General features: G+C 41.4%; 1 protein-coding gene across 1 annotated transcript in view; it reads right to left on the bottom strand.

Moving 5' to 3' along the window:
• Positions 1-27,406, bottom strand: part of LOC114558162 (sushi, von Willebrand factor type A, EGF and pentraxin domain-containing protein 1-like) — a 191,074-nt gene that overhangs the window by 141,835 nt on the left and 21,833 nt on the right. The window contains exons 6-13 of the mRNA XM_028581946.1: positions 27,189-27,365; positions 26,865-27,044; positions 26,155-26,254; positions 25,814-25,893; positions 25,550-25,726; positions 24,846-24,945; positions 24,513-24,592; positions 24,227-24,406 (exon numbers count right to left, since the gene is read on the bottom strand). Of these exons, the coding sequence (XP_028437747.1) occupies positions 24,227-24,406; positions 24,513-24,592; positions 24,846-24,945; positions 25,550-25,726; positions 25,814-25,893; positions 26,155-26,254; positions 26,865-27,044; positions 27,189-27,365 (1,074 nt within the window). The remainder of the gene's footprint in view (positions 1-24,226; positions 24,407-24,512; positions 24,593-24,845; positions 24,946-25,549; positions 25,727-25,813; positions 25,894-26,154; positions 26,255-26,864; positions 27,045-27,188; positions 27,366-27,406) is intronic.

The following is a 27,406-nucleotide window of genomic DNA, read 5'->3' as shown; positions in this document are numbered from 1 at the left end:
ATACCATGACTTTTTCGACATACTATACTATGACCTTTTATCACTTTTTTGGACATACTATAACATGACTTTTTTTCCGATATACTACACTATGACTTTTTATAACTTTTTTTTCATATACTATAATATGACTTTTTTTTTTATCACTTTTTCAAAATGTTATACTATGACCTTTTATCACTTTTTTGGACATACTATAACATGATTTTTTTGACATACTATACTATGACTTTGTTCGACATTCTGGTGTCACGGGTACAATGGCAGACTCAAATGCACAACTCAAACTCAGAGTAAAAGGTAAGTTTGTTTTATTGTTCAAATGAACAACGCAGGCAACAGTACAAAATCGACAGGCAGAAGACGTGGTCAGGAATACAAGCAAACGGTATGGTAACACTGGAATGTAGACAAACAGTAAATTACAGAATAAAACAGGAAGTCCAGGAAAACAAACAGAATACAAAATAAGAGCGGGAGCTGGATGTGACAACTATACTATGACGTTTTATCACTTTTTCGACATACTGTAACATTACTTTTTTATCACTTTTTTCGACATACTATGACTTTTTTCGACATAAAAGAAACACTTCACTCTAATGGAGGACATTATCTGGACAAGTCATATAAAAAGTTGCTACTTTGTGCATTATATGATCTACATTTCATCCATCCATCTTCGTCCACTTATCCGAGGTCGGGTCGCGGGGGCAGCAGCTCCAGCAGGGGACCCCAAACTTCCCTTTCCCGAGCAACATTAACCAGCTCCGACTGGAGGATCCCGAGGCGTTCCCAGGCCAGGTTGGAGATATAATCCCTCCACCTAGTCCTGGGTCTTCCCCGAGGCCTCCTCCCAGCTGGACGTGCCTGGAACACCTCCCTAGGGAGGCGCCCAGGGGGCATCCTTACCAGATGCCCGAACCACCTCAACTGGCTCCTTTCGACGTGAAGGAGCAGTGGCTCGACTCCGAGCTCCTCACGGATGACTGAGCTTCTCACCCTATCTCTAAGGGAGACGCCAGCCACCCTCCTGAGGAAACCCATTTCGGCTGCTTGTACCCTGGATCTCGTTCTTTTGGTCATGACCCAGCCTTCATGACCATAGGTAAGGGTAGGAACGAAAACTGACCGGTAGATCGAGAGCTTTGCCTTCTGGCTCAGCTCTCTTTTCGTCAAACAACGGTGCGATAAATTGAATGTAATACCGCCCCCGCTGAGCTGATTCTCCGACCAATCTCCTGCTCCATTGTCCCCTCAATAGCGAACAAAATAAAAAAAAAAAAAATTATTATGGAGAGTTGGGCAAGGTAAAAACATATGAATCAAGGAGGCTGGAGCCTGCTGGCATCGATGTAGCTCTGTATATAATTCTGTCAATAAACGAGTCTTTATACACCTTACCAACTACTTTTATTTATAACTTCACAATTGTCATTATCCTTCTACTATGGTACAAATTTACATAACATTATTTGCAAAATCAGAGAATTCTCAATAATTCCTCTGCTTCTTGAAAACCTCTGTAATCGCCAGTTGGGGAGGGGTACTTGGTCCTAATTGTGGTCACCACACAACTGGGCAGGACTCTCCTCTCCTTGCGCCCCAGACGCTCACCTTGTAATCCCCACTCCAAGACGATCCGATATGCCACCAATCTACACTGTCTAGGGGTGGAAATAAGAAAGCAAGAGCAATCAAGGGGCAGTCATATTCTGTAATTTTGGCGATTCACAAAAATTGATTAGAGCACTGACGAAAATAAGTATTTGTGTAATTACTTTGCAGATAATTGTCCGTCGGGTCCCTCTGGAACAGGTCTTCTCTTCCAGTTGATTTTGGGTACGTTAAAAAATGTCCGTACAACAGCGGGGTTTATTAGTGCAGGATAGTCATCCATTGCTGTGAGACAGCATGCCTCAGAGTTTTCGAGGCATTGGCGAAACACGTCCGACTCCCGACAACACAAACACTCTTCCTTGGGCCTTGGGCTGACATTTTACACAGCTACACCACTAGTCGCCTGCACATCTGTTATGTGTGTCTGGGACCTCCGCAATCTCCGCCGCCTCTTCTGCAGCTCTCCGATTCTTCTCCATTACTTGTAGCTTCTCGTCTGTATATTCAGGCTCAAATAGGTACGGTCGACCTTCGAAATTGAGCCACTCATTGTCGCGTTCGATGCTCACCTCTGACTGCCATTTTCTTGATCTATTCTGCTGTTCTCTTCTTCCTGCTTGGTAGTCTCTTCCGGCAATATATGTTGTGCTCTGTGCGTGATCTTGTGGGATCTCGCGCAATAGCAGCCGTGAGGAGAATCTATCAGGCAAGTGTAATTTAAATATACTTCTGGTGTAGTTACAAACTTTCTAATGCCTTGTTTTATAAGTAAATAACATATTTGTACTAGTGTGGACGTTTGGTATCAATCCACGGATTATTAGTGGGGTTATTTACAAGATACAACTCTGGATCCATTAGCGCCTGCACTAAGCTAACTAGCTGAAAACGCTAACTCGACCTACGTTGTAACAAGGGGAAAAAGCTAATGGGGCGGTGTTTGGCTCGAGGTCAAAGAGCAAAGCAGCCTAGGATGAAATTAATCTGAACCATCACTTTAAAAACCATCCACAAGCCCCTGGAAATACCCAAAACCACAGCCAGACTTCTGTTTGCAGACTTCTCATCAGCATTTAACACAATGCAGCCACACATTCTGGCAGAGAAGCTCATCACACGCTTCCACCTCAACCACCAACTCACTCTGTGGATTATAGACTTCCTCACCAACAGATCACAGAGGGTGTTGGTGAACTGCACCTTGTCCGATACCCTCTTCACCTCCACTGGCTCTCCACAAGGCTGTGTCCTCTCCCCACTTCTCTTCATCCTCTATACTGATAACTGCAGATCCACCCAGCCAAACTGCCACTTTGTGAAATTTGCTGATGACACAGTCCTCCTGTCTCTGCTTCCCAGCCATACACAACATCACAGCCCAGCCCTACAGGACTTTATAGTTTGTGTGCGAAAAATCTTGTCTTGAGCTGAACATAAGCAAAACCAAGGACATGATTGTAACCTTTTCCCCCAAACAGAGACAGTTGGCTGAGGCAGTCACCACTACCATCCAGCAGGAGCCAGTGGAGATAGTGGAGGTATATAAATACCTGGGAACAGCCTTCGACAACCTGCTAAGATTTTCCTCTAACACAGAGGAAATCCTTAAAAAGTGCCGGACAAAGAGGAGGAAGGCAACCTTCATCACGAGGGCTGTCCAGCTTATGAATGATAACCGACTTATGAACATATGATTTTTTAACAGCATCTTAAGCATTTTGGTTTTAATTGAAGCATAAGAAAGCACTTAAGAATTTTTTTAGAACTTTATAACTTATAACCACTACTATGTGATGAATGACGACATGTGGTATGTAGTATGTAGTGTGTGGTTGTGCAGTATGGCTGTGGATTATGTTTGTGGGTTGATTTAAAGTATGCGTGCTGCTTATGTTGTTGATTTTGTCCCTTGTTCCTTGGAATGCTGAGATAAGCTACTGTAATGTGCCCTTTTAAAATTGCCCCTTGGGGACAAATAAAGTGCTTTGAATTGAATTGAATTGAAAAGCAATATGAGTCCCCATACTCTGAAGTTGGTGAAGAACTTTGCTTCTCTTGACAGGTTGATTCAGTCCCTTTACATTCCAGCTAGTGCACCTACTGTCTAGCGCACCTACTCTCCCTAAAGGCTTTGACACTCCAACCCGACGCAGACTTGAGCATACGTTTGGCACGTGCGCGAGACGTAATATGTCTCCATAACAACAGGCGACGCTAATCTGTATTGTCGTCCAAACCATAGGCGTCGCTAGGCGATTTTTTTCGGGCAGCCACCGAACTTAAAAAAATATATAAATAATCCTCTGTGCTGCGAAGCGTTTTTCTGTTTTCTATCATTTCACTGTGTGGGGAATTGGCAGATCAGCGCCCCCAGCAGCTGCAGGCGCCCTGCTTGCTGAGAGAGGTCAGCCCCCCCTACTTTCACAATGAAATGGACTAGTCCGTCCCACAGTGCGCCGCCAAAGATAAACAAACGGTGACAGGAGAAATGGGAAGTACACGGAGACGGAGAAAGACGAGTCTAAACGGTCTAAACCTTTCTGTTATGTCAATGGTCTAAACGCCAAAATGAAAAAAAGTTACCCAAGCGGCTCAAATAAAAGAAAAAAGCGAAAAGACATGTTTTCGGGAGTAGCAGGACCTTCATCAGCTCTACTTTGGTACACAATGCATTCTCTGTTGATTAGTTGATTACAGTTGCCTTCTGGTTGACAACACAAAGGAGCGAGGAGAATAGAGAGGGAGAAGGGCAGAGAGAGCAAGATGAACAAGGTGAGAAAATGGCTAGGTAGCCTATAAGACATGTATATAGTAGGACTACTGTGTTTTATTTTCTCTTTTATTTGAAGATTATTTTCTAGTTGATTACAAAATGTTTTGTATGTGATTGTCAGTGATATGACAGAGGGAAGGAGATAGAGGGAGAGAGGAGGATGGGGAGAGAGATAGAAGGATGGAGAGAGAGTGGACAAAGAGAGGGCCCTGGAAGAACCAGGTGAGAAAGTGGACATATATTATACGGGCAAAAACACTTAAAACATTCCATTCACATTATATTTACATATGCATTTCATGGAGGACTAGGCTCTTAAGAAAAAGAGATGTTGTGTTTTCTCCATCTGGTTCAGAGGCATTATTAGATTAGATGAAAAAGTTGAAAATCAACAGCAGAAAAAAACATGAATAATCTTGTCTAAAAATATGTTAAGGCTTATTTTACCATTCAAGGTATGTGCAGGGGTGTAGCTCCAAATTCTGGGCCCTGTGAAAGGCATTTTCTATGGGCCCCTCCATGCAGCCAAAGCTATGAATTCTAGCATATTTTTGGGCCCTCCTCACATGAGGGCCCTGGGCACTCAGTCCCCTCCCCCCAGTCCAACACCCCTGGGTATGTGTGCTGCAATAATCATGCTTTGTAGTTTCCATCTTTTTTCACAGCAGATGCCTTGAATCTGTTGATAGTTTGTCATAATTGCATATCTCAATCTGTCTATTTCTTTCCCCAAAACTCACAAGAAGTCATGATTTAAGAGTTTAAAAAAAAAAAAAATCTTACGGGAGCATGCCCCCAAACCCCCCTAGCTTAACTGCTATCAACTTTTCATTAGGGGCTCAGCACCCCCAAAGGTCAGATCCTAGAATCGCCCCTGGTCCAAACAATGAAAACCGGAAATGACGGAACATCTCTCTAGACCTAGTAAACACAGAGCACGTCAGTCGTCAGTCCTTGTTTTCATCAGAGAGTGTTGATAGTAGTCAAGAAGGATCATTGTTGTCATTACTCGTTGGAACGGAAGAAAATATGATGGCTAGTAATAAGAAGATACTGGCGTTGTCAGCTCTCGGGCTTCTTCATTTACCAACAAGACATACAGCGAAAGATTTCAGACCGTCCTGCCAACCTGTACATATATTTTTTTTTTTTTCACATCACTGTACGCTGTAACGATTTTTCACTATAAAGTGGCTGAAAGCTGCTGCCGTTTCAATTCTGTCTGATCTCTGCAGCAGGCAGGGCTGGTGAGTTCCCCACGCGACATAATTATGACATAATATAAATATACTAAATATAATCCTTCCACCTAGTCCTGGGTCTTCCCCAATGCCTCCTCCCAGTTGGACGTGCCTGGAACACCTCCCTAGGGAGGCACCCAGGGGGCATCCTCACTAGATGCCTGAAACACCTCAACTGGCTCCTTTCGACGCGAAGGAGCAGCGGCTCTACTCCGAGCTCCTCACTGATGACTGAGCTTCTCACCCTATCTCTAAGGGAGATTCCAGCCACTCTCCTGAGGAAACCCATTGCCGCTTGTACCCTGGATCTCGTTCTTTCGGTCATGATCCAGCCTTCATGACCATAGGTGAGGGTAGGAACGAAAACTGACCGGTAAATCGAGAGCTTTGCCTTTTGGCTCAGCTCTCTTTTCGTCACAACGGTGCAATAAATTGAATGTAATACCGCACCCGCTGCGCCAATTCTCCGACCAATCTCCCACTTCATTGTCCCCTCACTCGCGAACAAGACCCCAAGGTATTTGAACTCCTTCACTTGGGGTAAGGACTCATTCCCTACCTGGAGTAGGCACTTCATTAGTTTCCTGCTGAGAACCATGGCCTCCGATTTAGAGGTGCTGATCCTCATCCCAGCCGCTTCACACTCGGCGGCGAACCGACCCAGTTAGTGCTGAAGGTCACAGGCCGATGATGCCATCAGGACCACATCATCTGCAAAGAGCAGCGATGAGATCCCCAGCCCACCGAACTGCAATCCCTCCCCACCCCAACTACGCGTTGATATCCTGTCCATAAATATTACAAACAGGATTGGTGACAAAGCGCAGCCCTGGCGGAGGCCAACCCTAACCTGAAACGAGTCAAACTTACTGCCGAGAATCTGGACACAGCTCTCACTTTGGTCGTATTGGTCCCGCAGCACCTCCCACAGTATCTCCCGGGGGACCCGGTCATACGGCTTCTCCAAATCCACGAAACTCACGTAGACCGGATGGGCATACTCCCAGGCTCCCTCCAGCATCCTTGCGAGAGTGAAGATCTGGTCCATTGTTCCACGACCAGGACGGAATCCACATTGTTCACAGCTCCGCCCCTCTCTTCACCCGAGTGTCCAAAACATACGGCCTCAGATCAGATGAAAATCGATAAAATCGATCATTGACCTTTGGCCTAGGGTGCTCTGGTACCAAGTACACTTATGAGCATCCTTATGTTCGAACGTGGTGTTCGTTATAGACAATCCATGACTAGCACAGAAGTCCAACAACAAACAACCAATCTGGTTTAGATCAGGGAGGCCGTTCCTCCCAGTCCCGCCTCTCCATGTGTCTCCATCATTGCCCACGTGCACGTTGAAGTCCCCCAGCAGAACTATGGAGTCCCCCACTGGAGCCCCATGCAGGACTCCACTCAAGGTCTCCCAGAAGGCCGAATACTCCGAATTCTTGTTTGGTGCATATGCACAAACAACAGTCAGAGTTTTCCCCCCCACAACCCGCTCCACGCCCTGGTAGTTGTTCTGTGTGCTATATAGTTGAATAACTGTTAATGTGTTACGTTAACAAACCGGACACCTACCATATTCAGCCTGTTATTCTGTGTGCTATTGTGTGGTTGACAGATGAAAAAAAAAAAAAAAGTCTGGTGCAACTTATATATATGTTTTTTTCCTCTTCATGACGCATTTTTTGACTGATGCGACTTGAGGCCGTTTTACAGTTGTGCGGAGGCTCCACGCAGAGCTCTCGCCGTAGCCTTAAAAAGTGGCCTGATGTTTATACCAAGGGGGTAAGCTTCGCTTCAGAACTCAAGCCATCTATGGCGCCATTTTGTTGCTACAAAGCCATCACCTCAGTCTGAGCCCGTCCACCATTTTGGGATCCGACACTATCGGTTGCCAGGGGCAACAGTGTCAGAGCGACAGACACGGAACTGGAAAGACGGCTCAAGGAATTATTAAGGCGTCTTGTTCTCTTAATACACCCATGGTTTAAACAGAGAAATTACGAGAAAATTAAGAAGAAGGCAGCGAAAGAAAAGGGCCCTTACAGAGACAAACTGATAGGAACAACAACCTCTGAAACTGGTCCAGTTTATTAATCAGTTAGCATCCACTAAAAGTTCAGTTCAGTTTTTGCCGCTGACAGACTCAGATTATTATTCTAAGTGTGTGACAACATTATGGAAAGGATCCCTACAGAGATAGACCTTTTAGTTAAAGAGTAAGATCCTTTAAGTTTAACATGAAACAGCCCCGAAATCACCATCACCAAACTACACCAGACTCCATGTAAATAATCAGGACTTTTACCATCGTAAAACACACTTCATTCAAAGTGGAAAAAACTAAATAAAACTACCAAAAGCCGTCTTGGTTCGTCTTTCCACTGTTCCAACAATCACCACTCTGGTTTGGTTGAAATAAACCCTTAATTCACCCATTTACATGTGGAGATATGCTGGCTCTATACAAGCTAAAAGTAATGATTATTTACATGGAGTCTGGTGGAAATATGCTGGCTCTATACACGCTAAAAGTCCTGATTATTTACATGGAGTCTGGTGGAAATATGCTGGCCCTATACACGCTAAAAGTCCTGATTATTTACATGGAGTCTGGTGGAAATATGCTGGCTCTATACACGCTAAAAGTCCTGATTATTTACATGGAGTCTGGTGGAAATATGCTGGCTCTATACACGCTAAAAGTCCTGATTATTTGCATGGAGTCTGGTGGAAATATGCTGGCTCTATACACGCTAAAAGTCCTAATTATTTACATGGAGTCTGGTGGAGTTTGGTGATGGTGATTCCGGGGCTGTTTGATGTTAAACTAAAAGGATCTTACTCTTTAACTAAAAGGTCTATCTCTGTAGGGATCCTTTCCAAGGGGGTAAGCCATGCTTCAGAACTCGAGCCATCTATGGCGCCATTTTGTTGCTACAAAGCCATCACCTCCTGTTAGCATTCCGCTGACCACCATTTTTTTTTACGTCACTTGACTGCGAATAACTTTACATCTGAAGCGTTTAAAGACTATTTGTCCGTTGTTTAGTTCCAAAGAAACACGACAATGTATAAAAGGCTCCATTACCTTGTACCTCACATTATGGCTCCGTAGCAGACGTAAAAATAGGCTAACAATTGTGTCACATAGTAGAGGAATTACCGTATAGTACAGGATAAGCTTGCAGGCAGTTTCGACTTACATGAGCTGTTTAGGTTTAATTACTAATGTTAACTAGCATGTTAGTTAGCAATAATTAGCCTGTGCCCATGTTATCTCCTTACATATACCTACACTCTCCGTATCTGTAAGATTGGGAATGATTGAGATTTCTCTTAGCGCAGCCACTAGAAGACTTACAACTTTCTGACACGTAGCTCACGTCACATTCTCTCAGTTGGAGGCTGCGCAGTAAAGCTGGCCATCACCGGACAAGTGCTTCTAATAGCCTTCACTGGTCTCCGTCCAGAGCAACGGGGTCTATTGGTCCATTATATATGGTCTATGGTCTACGCCGGACCCTGCGCCGTCGATTCGACACACAACTATAAAAAGGCCTTTATACTCCGGAGCGACTTATAGTCCAGAAAATACGGTACTTTACTATGAATACCATTTTTATGAAATACTATACTGACTTTCATGATATACTATTAGACTAGACAATATAAAGACTATATAAATTCAAGGTCTCATGACCTTGAATTTAATTTTTATTACATAATATACTGACTTTAACATTTTTGACCAACAATTCCTTGATTATTTTTACAACAGTAAAAATAACACTAACATTCTATACTTTAATTTTCATGACATTACATTTATACCATTTTCTGAAATACTATACCACTACTTTTTTATTAACTATTACACTATGATTCTTCTGTGACATATTATACTCGGACATTTTTAATATTTGTAATAACATACTATTCTCTGCGGTTCGATCCCTGGCTGTCCACATGTCAGAGCATGTTCTAAATGACTCCAGACGGTTGGCCACACCTAGACTACAGTGTGTGAGTGAATGGCTGAATTACAGGCAACAATTGTAATAAATACAGTTGTTTTATTTCAATAATTAATTACAAAGAGTGATGTCAAAATAAAAGCTTGCCTCAACATAATATAAAACTCACTGAGATGGGAGACACATGATTTAGTTTAATAAATACAGATAAAAAGCCAGGCAAGTGCAACATTTTCAATCAGAAATCAGTCTATACATCTTTATTTAACCACAGACACAATACCTGTGTCCTAATACTCTTCTTCAGAGTAGTGTGGGGGTATACAAATATTAATCTGACACTCAGAGATATGTCTACAAAACCAATACCTGATCAATCATTTCTTTTAATTATTGATTTAAATTGTTCCTTGTCAGAGAAAACTGTTTTAACTTCATTTGGTGAAGCTACACAACAGACATGGCACAAAAAATGTGCCAAAAATGCCATTAAACATGACCAATTATTAAGCATACACAGTTAAGGTAGGCCTACCATTAAAGTGATGATTCGGAGTAATTTCACCCTAGGGTCCTTTGCACCACGACCTCGAGCCAAACACCCCCCCAGAAGCTTTTTTCACCTGGGTCGAACATTGGGAGAGTTAGCGTTATCAGCTGAATAGCTTAGCGCAGGGGCTAATGGATCCGAAGTGTCTCTTAACATTACCCCACTAATAATGCCCAAAATGATACCAAACGTCTACACTAGTAAATGCACTCATAAAACAATGGATTGTAAAGTTTGTAAGTACACCAGAAGTTTATGTAAATAACACTTGCCTGCTGGCTTCTGCTCTCTGCGGTTGTTCTTGCTGCTGTAAGACGAGTACGTAGGGCCGTCTACAAATTACAACACCGAAAAGAGATGCAACAAAAATATTTATTAATTTAACTTATTTTTTAAAGTAAGTGCTGTAGAATAACTAGCAGGAGACAAGTTATGATTGAGGTAAGTTTGGAGACATTACCTTATTTAATCATTAAATTAATAAATATTTTTGGTGCATCTCTTTTCGGTGTTGTAATTTGTAGACGGCCCTAAGCACTCTTACTGCCCGGTAGTAACAGCAACAGCAGCAACAGCAGCAGCAGCAGAAGAGAGCAGAAGCTAGCAGGCAAGTGTTATTTACATACACTTCTGGTGTACTTACAAACTTTACAATCCATCGTTTTATGAGTGCATAACCTATTTGTACTACTGGTGAAATTACTCTGAACCATCACTTTAAGCCTCTATTAACAAACATTCAACAACTGACAAACAAGCTATAACACTTGGCTTTTTTTTATATAAGGCATATATGGAACATGCCTTTTATTTAGGCACTATGCTTGGGACTGTTTCACAGACTTGCCGTTAGCATGTCGTGAGTAAAAGTGACCCAACAACAACAACAACAACAACAAAACCTAATTACTTCTTGTGCCCTGCGTATTCACAACCAGTAAAAATAGCAATGCAGATTAAGACTAGATGATTTCCTAGGCAGATATTGACTTGGGACTATAATGGGTGCAACTAGGCTACAGCTGAAGAACCGCTACTCGGGCACAGAGATATCGGCAGCCTGCAGAGCTCCACGACCGGCGCAAAGTCCCCCTTTCTGGGTTACTGGACTACCAAATGCCGCTGCTCTTACTGAGCTCTGCGGGGCTCGGCGGCAGGCAGCCCACAGGGCTTGGCGGCCAGCGCAAAGTCACCGTTTCTGGGTTACTGGACCACCAAGTGCCACTGCCCTGACTGAGCTCCGCGGGGCTCCGCGGCAGGCAGCCCGCAGCAGGCAGCCCGCGGGGCTCTGCGGCCGGCGCAAAGTCACCGTTTCTGGGTTACTGGACCACCAAATGACGCTGCCCTGACTGAGCTCTGCGGGGCTAGGCCGTGGAGCTCTGCAGGCTGCCAATATCTCTGTGCCCGAGTAGCAGTGCTTCGGCTGTAGCCTACTTCCACCCAATATAGTCCCAAGTCAATAGGCACAGGGACGGCACAGGTCAGTCAGAGAAGTCCTCTTCTCAACCAGCCCTTTTTACTTCTAGTAATATTGGAGATACAGGACTGTGATTCTTACTACAGAAACAAAAAAGCAAAGAAAGGAAATTGTAATTTGACAATTTTAGACGAATAATAAAGAAATTTACAAAAACAAAATAGTACAGCCCTGTGAAAGAAAAGGGTTTTAAGAGAAGTAACACAGGCAGGTGTTAAACATGTAAGTTAACTGCTGCAGATAATACAGAAGGAAGAAAAGATTCGTAATACATCATGGACATGGAGTAGGAAATATAAAAAGCATCTGTCAAAATTAACATCCATTTATTTGGCAGAAATGAGTTCAGCTGTGCTTGGCAGTCTGTCCTTGTAACGGGAGTTCTACATCCTCTCTCTCTTTTGGAGCCACATTGTCAGGAGAACCTCTCCCACAGCTGTAATCCAATAATGACTGGTCAACGTTGCTGCTTATGTACGACCAGACAAATAAGAAGTGAGGAGACTTTAAGGAAGTCCAGAGAAACACTCTCTTCATCCAAAAGACTACAAGACCACCCATATTTAAAAACACACACACACACACACACACACACACACACACACACACACACACACACACACACACACACACACACACACACACACACACACACACACACACACACAGCCCTGTCTGCTGCTCTTGTCTGTCTTTTACAACCTAAAATATCTAAATTTGTGTGTGTTACTTATAGATGCAAAATCCTACACGTTTATTTCTAAGAGCAGAAATAAGCAGGTCACCACGACATCATCCAAGACCAAAAATTTCAAATAGCCGGTTTATCTTCATATCATGTGGCCTGGTGTTCTAACCTTTGAAATTTGATTATTGTAATAATAACTTAATGTTCACAAAGTGTGTAAAGAACACAACCTCTTGGAAGGAAGTACTCAAGGAAATACGACTATCATACCACCAAATGCTCCGTTGTCACATTTCTATCATATTTCATTACACACCAACTACACCAACAGGAACACACAACAAAAGCGAAATGTTTCCTCAGAAACATTTCGTGACATACCAGCAGCCACCACTACTTTCTCCTTTTGCAGAAATGACTCAATGTAAAAATCCTTTCCATGACATTATGTGCTGTTCAGCCAAGATCAAGTTTGCAAATTACACTAGCAATAATGACAGGACATCATTTCTGTGACACTCGCAAGGTGCCTCTAGTTGTAATGCAACCAGTAGCTTTCTGCAAGCTGGCATTCCTGACCTGACAGGTGCTCGTAAGCTGGGCGCAGTGTGACCCAGTATTAAATGTTAGATTAAAACCAAAGTATTGAAATGGTTCGTAGATGATTAAAATATAAAGCATCTATTTCACTTCCCATTCAGGGGCCTCACTAAATGAAACGTAATTTATATGCCATTCTATTACTAGAACCTGTGCTTCCTCTGTCACGCAAATGTGTGACATCCATGGAAACATTAAATGCAGCAGAGTATTAACATAAAAACTGCATAACTTATGGTTAATACTTAAAAATTGCTTCATGACTTGGCTGACAAGTTTATCAACACTTGATTAAAACCACCAAAAGGAACTTGGGGCAGCGCTCTTTCTACAGAGTGATCTCCAGCACCGTGTAAGAGAGTGTTTTGAGGGTTTATTACAGCACCCCCGTATGACAACATTGAAACTGTGTGGTAGGGAAAACATTAAAAAGGTCCCATGGCATGAAAATTTCATTTTATGAGGTTTTTTAACATTAATATGCATTCCCCCAGCCTGCCTATGGTCCCCCAGTGGCTAGAAATGGGGATAGGTGTAAACTGAGCCCTGGGTATCCCGATCTGGAATCTTCTCCTTATGAGGTCATAAGGAGCAAGGTTACCTCCCCTTTCTCTGCTTTACCCACCCAGAGAAGTTAGCCCACCCGTGAGAGAGAGACATCATGGCTTTGAAACGAGCAAAGTGGCAGTTGGTCAAGGCCACACCCCCACCCTCAACCTTGCCCCCCCCCTCTCTCCTCCTCAATAGCTACAGAAACAGAAATGGCACATCCTAAGGAGAGCTCATTGTGGGACTGGCTCTAGTGGCTGTAATTCTGCACCAAGGCGGAATTTCGGGAAAGAGACTTCAGATACAGTATTAGGGGACCACTAAGGTCTATATAATAGAGACTTCAGATACATTATTAGGGGACCACTAAGGTCTATATAAAAGAGACTTCAGATACAGTATTAGGGGACCACTAAGGCCTATATAAAAGAGACTTCAAACACAGTATTAGGGGACCACTAAGGCCTATATAAAAGAGACTTCAGATACAGTATTAGGGGACCACTAAGGTCTATATAAAAGAGACTTCAGATACAGTATTAGGGGACCACTAAGGCCTATATAAAAGAGACTTCAAACACAGTATTAGGGGACCACTAAGGCCTATATAATAGAGACTTCAGATACAGTATTAGGGGACCACTAAGGTCTATATAATAGAGACTTCAGATACATTATTAGGGGACCACTAAGGTCTATATAAAAGAGACTTCAAACACAGTATTAGGGGACCACTAAGGTCTATATAAAAGAGACTTCAGATACAGTATTAGGGGACCACTAAGGTCTATATAAAAGCATCCAAAGAACATCATGTCATGGGACCCTTAAGAAAAAAAGCGTTACAAATGCACATGCACAAATATCCATGCAACACTTAATAAAACTTGACAGACAGAGGGAGTGTTAACAGAATATAGGCTAAATGCTGACCAGATCCAAAGCAGACATCAACAAAAGGTTGGAAAAGCCACGACAGGGAAAAAGCCATTTTTAAGGGTTAGTCCGGCATAGTTAAATAAGACAACTTTTTACCGTTGTTTTTTCTTGATGCAGCAGTATCCAACGATAGCAGCGAGGACTATTTTGATGAGAAAAAAAAATGTAAATGTTTTTGAGATGATGGGCGCGTTTAAATGCCTACCATGAAAAGGGTTTTGATAATCCCAAAAGGCTTTGCTTTTATGAAATGATTTGCTATTTAGTTAGTATGCCAATTCAGAAAGGACTACTTAAACCTTAGGTGCACCTTTCATAACAATATGTACAAAACACAAACCACAGTAAGTGACACATTAAGCCATTAATACATTCGGATGGTATTTTTTGACCCAAATGAGAACATAATGCCCTATCCAGAACACCATATCTACTGTAGTATGATCATGTGGTTCTTGTAAGGGCATCATGATCTCATTTGGGTCAACGTTACCGCTTTACATTCTTGATCTACTGTTCAAAAAGGAAGTTGAAACTTACCAAGAACAGTTACACCCAAGCCTATAGCCAACTTATCTCCATAATTGTCTGTAATAAACAATAAGGACAGAATTGTGTCAAACAGTGGTGCTAATCTGCTACTGTTAAAAAACGAATGAATTAAAATGACTTTGATTTACCAGGGTCAGTCATTATGATAAACTGTTTGGTAATGGCTATAGCTGCCATAACATCACTCAACAAAACACATCGGTAATGGTCATGTGTGTATAAAAGTATCTGATGTCTTTCATGTAGTCATGTTGTGGTGTATAATGTATTCATGAACCTATGTATTTATGTCAGGCTGTGCACAGACTGGGGCAACAAATTTACTTGAAAAAAGGACACTAAAGAATCTAATGTGTTCAAAATAGGGGTCAAAATAAATATAGCTTAGTATCCCAATATTTTTTATGGCAGAAGCCAAGTATCAATATTGTATTACAGGGGTCTGCAACCTTTTTGATATGAAGTGCCCTTTTCAAAATTTCTTGTTTATTAGTGTGCCATGTCAACATTAAGTTTAATTATGACATCACATAAAAATGTAATATCCAAGGAATCTGTAATTTTATTCCATAGCAACATTTGATAACATTTATTTCTCATAATCAGGACCTTGTAATTATTATTATTGTATATTATTATTGTGATTATGGAAACATGGTTTTAGTATGCAGCTTCCTGATTGGTGGAAAACGGGCTGACAAAATATCACTGTCAAAGAGCCTGAAGCAAAAAGTTGTGGAAAAGCCCAGCTTCAATGATAAATGGACTGATAAGCAGGTCCTGTATGCCTCATTTTCAATGAAACGATGCTGTGGCAAAATAATAACACAACCAGCATCATTATCAAGAATGAAGAACACGAACATAACGATTTCGTCATTCACGTGCATATTAAGTAGCCACATGTATTTGTTTTGGTCTTAAAATGCATCCATATTTACCACTCCAGCGGAGAGGATGGTTTCTTCAGCCAGCTTAAGAGTTTTTCCAAATTTCAAGATTCCCTGCAAACTAAGATAAACAGACTACAAACCGACAGCTTTTGTTTTAGCGTGTACTGTAAAAAATTGCTTTTTGCAGAGTAGAGCTGTGTTTGCGTAAAACAGCGCGGTGGACAAGAGTGTACCGAGCAGACAGACCAGATTGAAATATCGCTTTCTACATGTTTATGCCGGTCTACACAGGTGAGTGCAATGATAAGTATTGGCTTTTAACTCACAAAAGGTTTTAATGTAGCCTATTTACAGTAACAAGACTAGCGTTAGTTCATCTGCCCCAGCAGCCGTTGGTAATCCTCTTTGTATTGTTCCCAGTCAATCAAACTTCTGTAAATAACAGGTCGCGCAACTGTGAACGTTGTAATTTGGCATGCGGATGAGAAAGTGCTTCAGCATTTCAACCATGATTTCTACACAATAACTCTCTTGCACACATATTGCCAGCGTGCCATTTGTTAAGGTCCCGCATGCCCATGGTGGCACACGTGCCTAAGGTTGCCGACCCCTGTTTTATTATATAAATTGCATATCAGTATTTAACTTGTTGGTACTAGAGCAGAGGTAGGCTCTTTAGCCCCTCTCCAGTGGCTCCTTCTGACAAAGAGTTATATGGCAGTGAATAATGGTTATTTTTTGTTTTGCATTTTAAGTTGTATTTAGTGTGTAGTTTGTAGGCCTAAAGTCATTCTTACATTCTCCATTTAGGCTTACATTTCAGTCAACTAAAATATGCATCTGCAAAGAGAAAAATAACAGAACTGCTGCAGAAAGCAGAGCAAATGTATTTATCACTCCGCCCAAGTACTATATTCTTCCGCCTGAGAATATAGTTCCCGGTTTGTTTACAGTTAGAAGACGGCTGTGTCTCATGTTACGTTGTTTTTTGTACACGCTGTGACTCTACAAATCACAACATGTAAATAGGAACATGTTGGCATTATTTTGTCACTTTTGTCACATTTCGGAGCAGTAGGCTAGTTGGAACCAGTTACCTGCAGGATCTGTGCTGTGCTGGGCTAAGCTAATGTTGGAACCGTCAGACAGCTTTACAGCACGCACGGAGATGAGAAGGGTATGTATCGACTTGTCTTACTCTGGGGGTTACGTGAATAAGCTAAATTCCCAATAAGTCGGCGTGTTCCTTTAAGTGACCAGGCCTCCACACACTCCAAAAGTTAAATGTGTGTTTTGGCCAGAAACAAAATGATCTGAAATGCACATCCAACTATGAATAAATATTTCACACACTGCAGCAACACTTGTTGAAATTATAAATTTTATTTAAAGCGCCTTTCATGACACCCAAGGTCACTTCACAACCAAAAAAGGACATTGAAATTAGAGTCATCTTATAAAGGTGCTGAGGTTCACACCATGCAGCAGGCCTTTTGATAATACCTAATTATAGTTTGAATGTTACATATCTAGTCGTACTGATTGGCTGCTGTTATTTAATTTGAATGTCAAATGGTTGCATTTAAAAAAAACAAAAAAAACTGTAAATATATATAATTTCTATTCACATGCCTTTTTTGATACCTGGGAAATGATTTGATTTTTTTGATTATTTTTGATAATAGTAACAACAATAATATGCCTATATAATTTAATTTAATAATAATTTATACTGTTTATTGATCCCCAGTGGGGAAATTACAATTTACACTCGTTTGTTAGAAATCACTACACACAGGCCTGGAATACACACAGACATGCTCAGGACCTATTCATGCACAAATGGAACAACCAATTGATCAAACAAAATGATCTGAAATGCACATCCAACAATTAATAAATATTTCACACACACTCCAGCCTTGTTTAAATTATTAAATCCATGGCTCTAATTACTACTTCCAACCTTCTCCTTCATATCTTAGGTTATATTTATATAATAAGCAATCTATTTGGCAAACAGAGGCTGAAGAATTTCATAGATTCATCCTGAAACTTTAAAGGGGTGATAGAATGCAAATCTGATTTTACCTTGTCATAGTTGAATAATGACAGTTTATGAGTTTAGTGGGTAACTAGGACATGCATAGAACCTCTAAATCCCATTGACACCTCTTTTCTCTGCAAATCTCACTATTTGAAACTGCCTCTGAAAACGGGCGAATCTCAACAAGCCCCATAGTTGACGTCATTTGGCTCTAGTCTGTGTTTGTCACGCCCCAACATTTGCACAGGCTACACAACTGACCTGAGATCAGTTAGTCTTCTGAATCTAGGTCGTGCAGATCTCAGAAATTGTATACATTGTTCATATGCTATCTTACCATTAAATTCACTTTTGAGACTTTTTTTATGCGAGAAATCAACTATGTAGAGGTCAAATATGGGCCGTTTTACGCAAATTGATGTCTAATTGCAAATTTTGTCCGATTGTGTGTCGGACTTCAGAGGCCGGTGCTGCCTGTGTTGCTGCCTCGCCGCCCAGCCTGCCTCCCTTCACAGACCCCGGCCTGCTGTGAGTGCGATTGAGCTCTGTTACGTCTGGCAGCCCACGGCACTTCATACCCGTGCAAAGTTACCGTTTTGGGCTAATGAACTACGAAACGCCGCTGCTCTGACAGAGCTCCAGGGCCTGCAACTCCCCTCTTCCTGCTAGCTAAATGCCCGGTGTATGTGAGTGAAAGCACGGTCAGCGAGCTTGTTACGCCAGCATTCTCTTACCACAGGTTCCAGTTACTCTTTTAATGTGTGTAATTATAATGTGTTGAGTTATTTAAACAAACGATTGGGGAAATAAACGCCGCTTGTCCGAGAGTCTCATTGATAGAGCCTGCAGCTGGATGGAGCTCTATCAATGAGAGCTAGCTAGCCTCCTCTTAGAATTCCTCTGGAATTCACAAAAATTCATTAACTTGAAATCAGACACCATTGTTAGCTTTATAAGACATTTAGTTAGATGTTGTATATGTGGCGTGACGAAATTCAAACTGTAAATATACTCGAATTACGCCGAAAATGAAGCTAACTATCCGTGATTTATAGCTACATACCCCTAGGGTTGAAGGGACAGTCGCAGCTAACGAAACCCTTACAGCTCACAAATATTCATTAACTTGAAATCGAACACCGTTGTTAGCTTAATAAAACATTTAGTTAGATGTTGTATAAGTGGCGTGACGAAATTCAAACTGTAATTAAAGCTGCGAGCAGCGATGGACGGGCCCTCGCGCCTCTGCGCGCGTCGGGGTTACCGGCGGACGGCGCTCCTTGCGACCGTGCATTTACGCGGCACTCAGACGCCACAAACCTTCAACAATGAAAAGGGAACTCCCCGCCGAGTTCAACGATACCTCACACAAGACTCTACGTCATATGGTTCATTAGCTGTGAAAGGGGGCGTGGCTAAAGCATGGGGGGCGAGCCCAACTATCACCAATTAAAAATGAAGCCTCTGCTGAGATGAATGATACCTCACACAAGACTCTACCTTAAATGGGTCAGCATGTATGAAAGGGGCTTAAACATAGGGGGCGGGCCGAACCATCACCAATGAAGAAGGAAGTCTCTGTTGAGTTCAATGACACCTCACACAAGGGTCAACCTTAAATGGTTCAAATGTTATTAAGAAGGCGTGGCTTAAGCTTAGGGGGCGGGTCAAACCATCACCGATGAAGAAGGAAATCTGTGCTGAGTTCAATGACACCTCACACAAGGGTATAGCTTAAAAGGTTGAAATGTTATGAAAGGGGGCGTGGCTTAAGCATAGGGGGCAGGCCAAATCATCACCAATGAATAACGTACTCTGGACCCTTGTGATTCGTGAGAAATTTTAGGCAGATACGACAACGTACACAACAACGTACAACAACTTCTTTGTTCATCGCTAAACACTCAAAATGGCCGCCATGCCCACACCGTCTGACGAAAAGTTTTTCTTTTAATAACTTTTCATCGTTAAGGTGTTGGGATGGTACAGACCAAGTTTGAAGTCCATCGGATGAAATCTCTAGGAGGAGTTCGTTAAAGTATAGCACCTTGACTTTTAGGCCTACTTCCTGTTGCCACTAGGGGGCGCTATGACTTTAAGTAAATATCGGCCTTTATTTGTCCTCAGGGTTGGACTCTTATGAATCCTGAAAAGTTTCGAGGTAATCGGACAACGTACACTCGAGTTACACCCACTTCCTGTTTCGGCGGCGAAACGCACAAAATGGCCGCCCAGCCACGGCCACGCCCTATGACAAAAAGTTTTTCTTTTAACAACTTTTCATCTTTAACGTCTTAAGATGGCACAGACCGAGTTTGAAGTTGATCGGATGAAATCTCTAGGAGGAGTTTGTTAAAGTAAGACATGTGAAAATGGCCAAAATCACACTAATTTCAAACTTTGAAATCAAAATGGCAGACTTCCTGTTGGGTTTAGGGGATGGCTCTTATGAATTCTTTTGTACATCTTGACATGTTACATATGTGTACCAAGTTTCGTGAGTCTACGTTAAACGCACTGCAGGGGCTCAATTTTCTTAACTTTCTAGGGGGCGCTAGCGAGCCATTTTTGTGTGCCTATTCCCGAAACCCTTAAAATACGTATATTTTCACCAGACTTGATGCGGCCGCCAAATTTGGTGAGTTTTTGAATATGTTAAGCCCCTCAAAAAGCCAATTCATTTGACGGGAAAATAATAATAGAAAGAAACAAACAAACAAACAATAATTCCTTCAGTTTCAACAGGGCCTTCGCCGCTGTCGCTGTCGGCGCTCGGGCCCTAATAATTAAAGCTGTGAGCAGCGATGGACAGGCCCTCGCGGCTCTTCGCGCGTCGGGGTTACCGGCGGACCCCGCTCCTTGCAACCGTGCATTTGTGCGGCACTCAGACGCCAAAAATCGTCACCAATGAAAAGGGAACTCTCCGCCGAGTTCAACGATACCTCACACAAGACTCTACGTCATACGGTTCATTAGCTGTGAAAGGGGGCGTGGCTAAAGCATAGGGGGCGGGTCCAACAGCACCAATTAAAAATGAAGCCTCTGCTGAGATGAATGATACCTCACACAAGACTCTACCTTAAATGTGTCAGCATGTATGAAAGGGGGCGTGGCTTAAACATAGGGGGCGGGCCAAACCGCCCCCTATGTTTAAGCCAATTAAGAAGGAAGTCTCTGCTGAGTTCAATGAACGGCCACGCTTTAACGTCTTAAGATGGCCAGACCGAGTTTGAAGTTGATCGGATGAAATCTCTAGGAGGAGTTCGTTGAAGTACGACATGTGGAAATGGCCAAAATCGCACTAATTTCGAACATTTAATTCAAAATGGCGGACTTCCTGTTGAGTTTAGGGTTTAGGCTCTAATGACGTTTTTTGTACATCTTGACATGTTACATATGTGTACCAAGTTTCGTGAGTCTATGTTAAACGCACTGCAGGGGCTCAATTTTCTTAACTTTCTAGGGGGCGCTAGCGAGCCATTTTTGTGCGCCTATTCCCGAAACCCTTAAAATACGTAAATTTTCACCAGACTTGATGCGACCGCCAAATTTTGTGAGTTTTTGAATATATTAAGCCCCTCAAAAAGCCAATTCATTTGACGGGAAAATAATAATAGAAAGAAACAATAATTCCTTCAGTTTCAATAGGGCCTTCGCCGCTGTTGGCGCTCTGGCCCTAACTAGCCGCAATCTGTACACATAGGATTGAAGGGACAGTCGCAGCTAACGAAACCCTTACAGCTCACAAATATTCATTAACTTGAAATCGGACACTGTTGTTAGCTTTATAAGACATTTAGGCAGAGGTGTCAAAAGTATTCACATTCATTACTCAAGTAGAAGTATAGATACTAGGGTTTGAAAAGACTTTTGTAGAAGTTGAAGTATCAACTCAAGCTTTTTACTTAAGTAAAAGTGTAAAAGTACTGGTTTCAAAACTACTTAAAGTATAAAAGTAAAAGTAATGTAAGGCAGAGATCTTCAACAAGGGGTCCTCAAAGTCATTGCAGGGGCTCTCCAAATTATTGTAAATTTTTTAGTCTTTTTATTATCTTTGAGTCTTTTAAAATGAAAATGCCTTAACATAATTCCAACATATTAGCAAACATAAATTCCCACTGATGATAAGCTTACTGGCCTATAGGTAAGGTAGTCCCTAAGATATCAGCCCACAGATACAGTTCGGCCTAGATTTACTGTGCCACATACAGTATGTCACATACAGTATGTAACATTAAAATATGATTTATAAAATCATGCCAACAATTAATATTTTAATAGCTTATGATATAAGGGTATGTAAGAAGGCTTTAGGTTGCCCTAACAGTTATTGTAGGCCCAGTTTAATATGCAACTTAATTTCATACAATATGTAGTAGGGGGTCCCTGCTACATCTCACTTTAAGTAAAGGGATCCTTGGCTTAAAAAACGTTGAAGACCCTTGATGTAAGGGGGAAACAATGCCATGGACAACAGCTTAACTCTAAAACGTTAGGACAAAATCATATGAATATAATAATGTTATATTAAAATCATACCTGCAAACTCAGAAGGGCTGAAAAAGGTGACACATCTCTTCTGTGTTTATCAGAGAACGGCAGCTACAGTCTGGTGTTACAATCCTCTCCAGTGAAATACAGACACACTTTTACACCGTTTAGCTCTCAACATTTTAACCGTGTTTACTCTAGCTGCTAGCTAACCGTAGGCTAACGTTAGCTGCTGCCAACTGTAGTGTTAACTAGCGTCCCGTGCGGCGATGTTTCAGTTCCCTCTAACGTCCGTTTTCGGAGCATCAGAGAGAAGCGCAGTCATTTAAGTGGCACCTAAATAAGGCACCGAAATCCACGTTGCTATTCGGTCCGGTAGATAACAAGGCACCTGGTCTGTGCAGGTTTGATGGATCGCGTACAAACCAATAGGGTGTCGGAATGACTATGTTTATACTTCTCATCCAACCACAATCACATTCACTCTCTCCAGATGGAGCGATTTGGATAGGGTTTTTTTGTGTGTTTTTTTTGAACGATGACGAGCAAAAACAAGCCAAACTGAAATATGAGTAACGAGGCTATTTTTAAAATGTAAGGAGTAGAAAGTACAGATAATTCCGTGAAAATGTAAGGAGTAGAAGTAAAAAGTATGCTGTAAAATAATTACTCCAGTAAAGTATAGATACCCAAAATTTCTACTTAAGTAAGGTAACGAAGTATTTGTACTTCGTTACTTGACACCTCTGCATTTAGGTATATGTTGTATAGTTAAGTGGCGTGACATGTGTGTAACATGTGGTAAGAGATTGCTGGTGTAACAAGCTTGCTGACCACGCTCTCACACACGGGCCATTTAGCTAGCAGGAAGAGAGGAGATGCAGGCCCTGGAGCTCTGTCAGGGCAGCGGCGTTTGGTAGTAGTCCATTAGCCCAAACGGTGACTTTGCGCGGGTATGAGGTGCTGTGGGCTGCAGCAGCCGTGCCGGAGCTTAATTGAGCTCACAGCAGGCCGGGGTCTGTGGAGGAAGGCAGGCCGGGCGGCGAGGCAGCAACACAGGCAGCTGAACTGCGACACACAGTTTTACCAAATTTGCAATTAGCCATCCATTTTCGTAAAACGGCCCATATTTGAGCTTTATATAGTATAAGTCTCAGAAGTGAATTTGGTAAGGAAACATTGCTGTGTCTGGAATATGAGATTCTGTCGCGTTTCTAATGTGTGTGTATTGGGGATTCACTCAACCAATCAGACCGCGACCGCTAATGCGTGTGTATGGCGATTCGCTCAACCAATCAGCGCGCGTCTTTATGTGTGTGTACGGGGATAAGGCTCAATCAAGCAGCGCGCAGCTCATCTAAATATTAATGACCATACCATATTTGGAAGAAAAGCTCTTGTTACAAATAGGGCCAAAACACAGGGATGCATAAGGGCCAATAAAATATCAACCAGGCCATTTTCAGCCCAACTAATGTTACATACCACATTAGGAGACCATAAGGAACAGTGTGAAATACCCTATATAATCATTCTATCACCCCTTTAAATATGGAATTTATGGCAAGTAATTTCTTCAAATAAATTAAAAAAGGACATTTCTTTTTTTTCTTCTTTTTTTTTTATTTAACCACAGAGCAAAAGCACACAAAAAATTGCAAATGTTATCTAAAAAGTAAACTACTGACGGAAGTATATGCAATGCTGTTTGCAATGTGAAGGCATCTGGATTAGTATACTAATCATGTTTTCACCATGGTCAAACCTAACAGGTTGACTTTTCTTTACAGATTTACACCAATTAGTAATTTCAATTAATGACTTACTTTGACATGTTGGAAGTCCAGGTGACCACTGACTATCTATTCCACATATCAGGGTGCGTCCTCCTTCCATAACATACCCAGATTTGCACTCGTATGTCACCGTAGAATTGTATCCATGAGGGGGTCGAGAACCATCAACCTGGTGACCATTGGCTATATAAGGATCCTCACATCGAACCACTGCAAGAAGAGAACATTTTAAAATAGAAATTAATACAATTGTCCTAAATAACTTTTTATTTTTATTTAGTCATGTGTCTCGTATTAACACACAGAGATGACCAACCTTCACATTCAGGCAACCTGTCCATCCACCCTTGGGCTCCACAAAGGATTTGACCTTTATCTTTGGGGACCATATAGAAGCTAATTAGGGAATAAATACAAAAAAATGTTTTGACTTCAGACAACACATGTCAAGAAGAATCTGTGTAAGCCCCTTTATTTCACAGGATAACACTGACTGCTAAGCCCCACTAAACACCCACTTCGATTAGAATACATTTTTTGATTTGAAAACATGATGGTTGCTGAAATTTTAGAGGTAAAACACATTTCTTACAATTACTTATTGATGAACCATGATATGAACCGTCCTAGTTATCAGTTTATTACTAACCCAGTGTTGCAAGTGACCACTAGTTTATCACCAAACTGTGTCCCTTCAGGGTACTCGACATTTCCGTTCTCCACTTCTCCAGCAGAGCCACAGTTCTTCCCTAAAAAAAAAGATAACCCTCATAAGGATTTAATCACACGCATATGTGGCATCCGGTCTAAATGAGTTAAAATGACTGGATATCAATATGATTCAACAGAATGGTTGCTAGATATTATCAGTCACTGGTTACTAGATATTATCAGTCACTCATCTATTCATCCAGCATTTATATGTTGGTAAGATGTCATTTCCCAGTTGGTCAAAGACCAGAGAACATTGCCACATTATTGCTGCTTTTAAAGATTTTAATGTAAAACTGAAGTGTCATTATTCACTCTTGCATTTCAGCATCACAGTAGTCCAGGCGTGATTCAAAAACATCCCGGAGTTGGCATTCATGTAATATGTAATATGTCTATTTCCTTCATAAAATAACTTTACAGTGTGCAATGTGGTAGTACAGACATGAAATTTCCCCCCCACCCGACCATTGGCTATATTAGGATCCTCACATCGTACCACTGCAGGAAGAGAACATTTTCAAATAGAAATTAATAGAATTGTCCTAAATAACTTTTTCCATATGGGAGAGTGTCAGTCACAGCTGAGTTTACACTGGGAAAATGTTGAGAAAAGGTTGGAAAAAAATAAAAAACACTTACGGACACATGTTGGAGCAGGACCAAATGTTCCATGTTCTAAACACGATATTGAACTTGATCCATTAAGTGTATAATCATTTTGACATTTGTACTGTACAACTTCTCTATAGTCATAGGATTCTTTGACTGGACTGAAAACACCATTCACTACCTCAGGTGGCGGATCACAAGTCACCACTGCAAAATGAAAGTGACATCTATTAGAATGGAAATACAGTTTTTATTTAGTCATGTGTCTTGTATTAACACACAGAGATGACCAACCTTCACATACAGGCAACCTGTCCATCCATCCTTGGGCTCCACAAAGGATTTGACCTTTATCTTTGGGGACCATATAGAAGCTAATTAGGGAATAAATAAAAAAAAAAATGTTTAGACTTCAAGACAACACATGTCAAGAAGAATCTGTGTAAGCCCCTTTATTTCACATGATAACACTGACTGGTAAGCCCCACTGAACACCCACTTCGATTATAATACATTTTTTGATTTGGAAACATGATGGTTGCTGACATTTTAGAGGTAAACACATTTCTTACAATTACATTTTAAAAACTAATTCTCTTAACATGAACCGTCCTAGTTATCAGTTTATTACTAACCCAGTGTTGCAAGTGACCACTAGTTTATCACCAAACTGTGTCCCTTCAGGGTAATCGACATTTCCGTTGTCCACTTCTCCAGCAGAGCCACAGTTCCTCCCTGAAAAAAGATAACCCTCATAAGGATGTAATCACACGCATATGTGGCATCCGGTCTAAATGAGTTACAATGACTGGATATCGATATGATTCAACAGAATGGTTACTAGATATTATCAGTCACTCATCTATTCATCCAGCATTTATATGTTGGTAACACAGCATTTCCCAGTTGGTCAAAGACCAGAGAATATTGCCACATTATTGCTGCTTTTACAAATTTCAATGTTAAAATGAAGTGTCATTATTCACTCTCACATTTCAGCACCATAGTAGTCCAGGCGCGATTCAAAAACGTCCCGGAGTTGGCATTCATGTAATATGTAATATGTCTATTTCTTTCATAAAATAATTTTACAGTGCGCAATGTGGTTGTACGTCAGTAGCAGACATGAAATTAAACACAGAGCAAAAGAACACAAAAAAATGCAAATCTTATCTAAAAGGGAAACTACTGACATAAGTATATGCAATGTTATGAGATTAATCACATGTAAAAATGTGATGGCATCTGGATTAGTATCAAATCATGTTTTCATCATGGTCAAACGTAACAGGTTGACTTTTCTTTACAGACTTACACCAAGTAGTAATTTCAATTAATGACTTACTTTGACATGTTGGAAGTCCAGGTGACCACTGACTATCTATTCCACATGTCAGGGTGCGTCCTCCTTCCATAACATGCCCAGATATGCACTCGTATGTCACCGTAGACCTGTATCCATGAGGGGGTCGAGAACCATCAACCTGGTGACCATTGGCTATATTAGGATCCTCACATTGAACCACTGCAGGAAGAGAACATTTTAAAATAGACATTAATACAATTGTCCAAAATAACTTTTTCCAAAGTATGGGAGAGTGTCAGTCACAGCTGAGTTTACACTGGGAAAATGTTGAGAAAAGGTTGGAAAAAATTAAAAACCACTTACGGAAACATGTTGGAGCAGGAACAAATGTTCCATGTTCTGAACATGATATTGAACTTGATCCATTAAGTGTATAATCATTTTGACATCTGTACTGTACAACTTCTCTATGGTCATAGGATTCTTTGTCTGGACTGAAAACAGCATTCGCTACCTCAGTTGGCTTATCACAAGTCACCACTGCAAAATTAAAGTGACATCTTTTAGAATGGAAATACACA

The sequence above is a fragment of the Perca flavescens genome, chromosome 7 (assembly GCF_004354835.1).
Source record: "Perca flavescens isolate YP-PL-M2 chromosome 7, PFLA_1.0, whole genome shotgun sequence".
Classification (NCBI taxonomy): domain Eukaryota; kingdom Metazoa; phylum Chordata; class Actinopteri; order Perciformes; family Percidae; genus Perca; species Perca flavescens.
The sequence above is the reverse complement of the archived record's forward strand: the minus strand, read 5'-3'. Positions and strand labels throughout refer to the sequence as shown.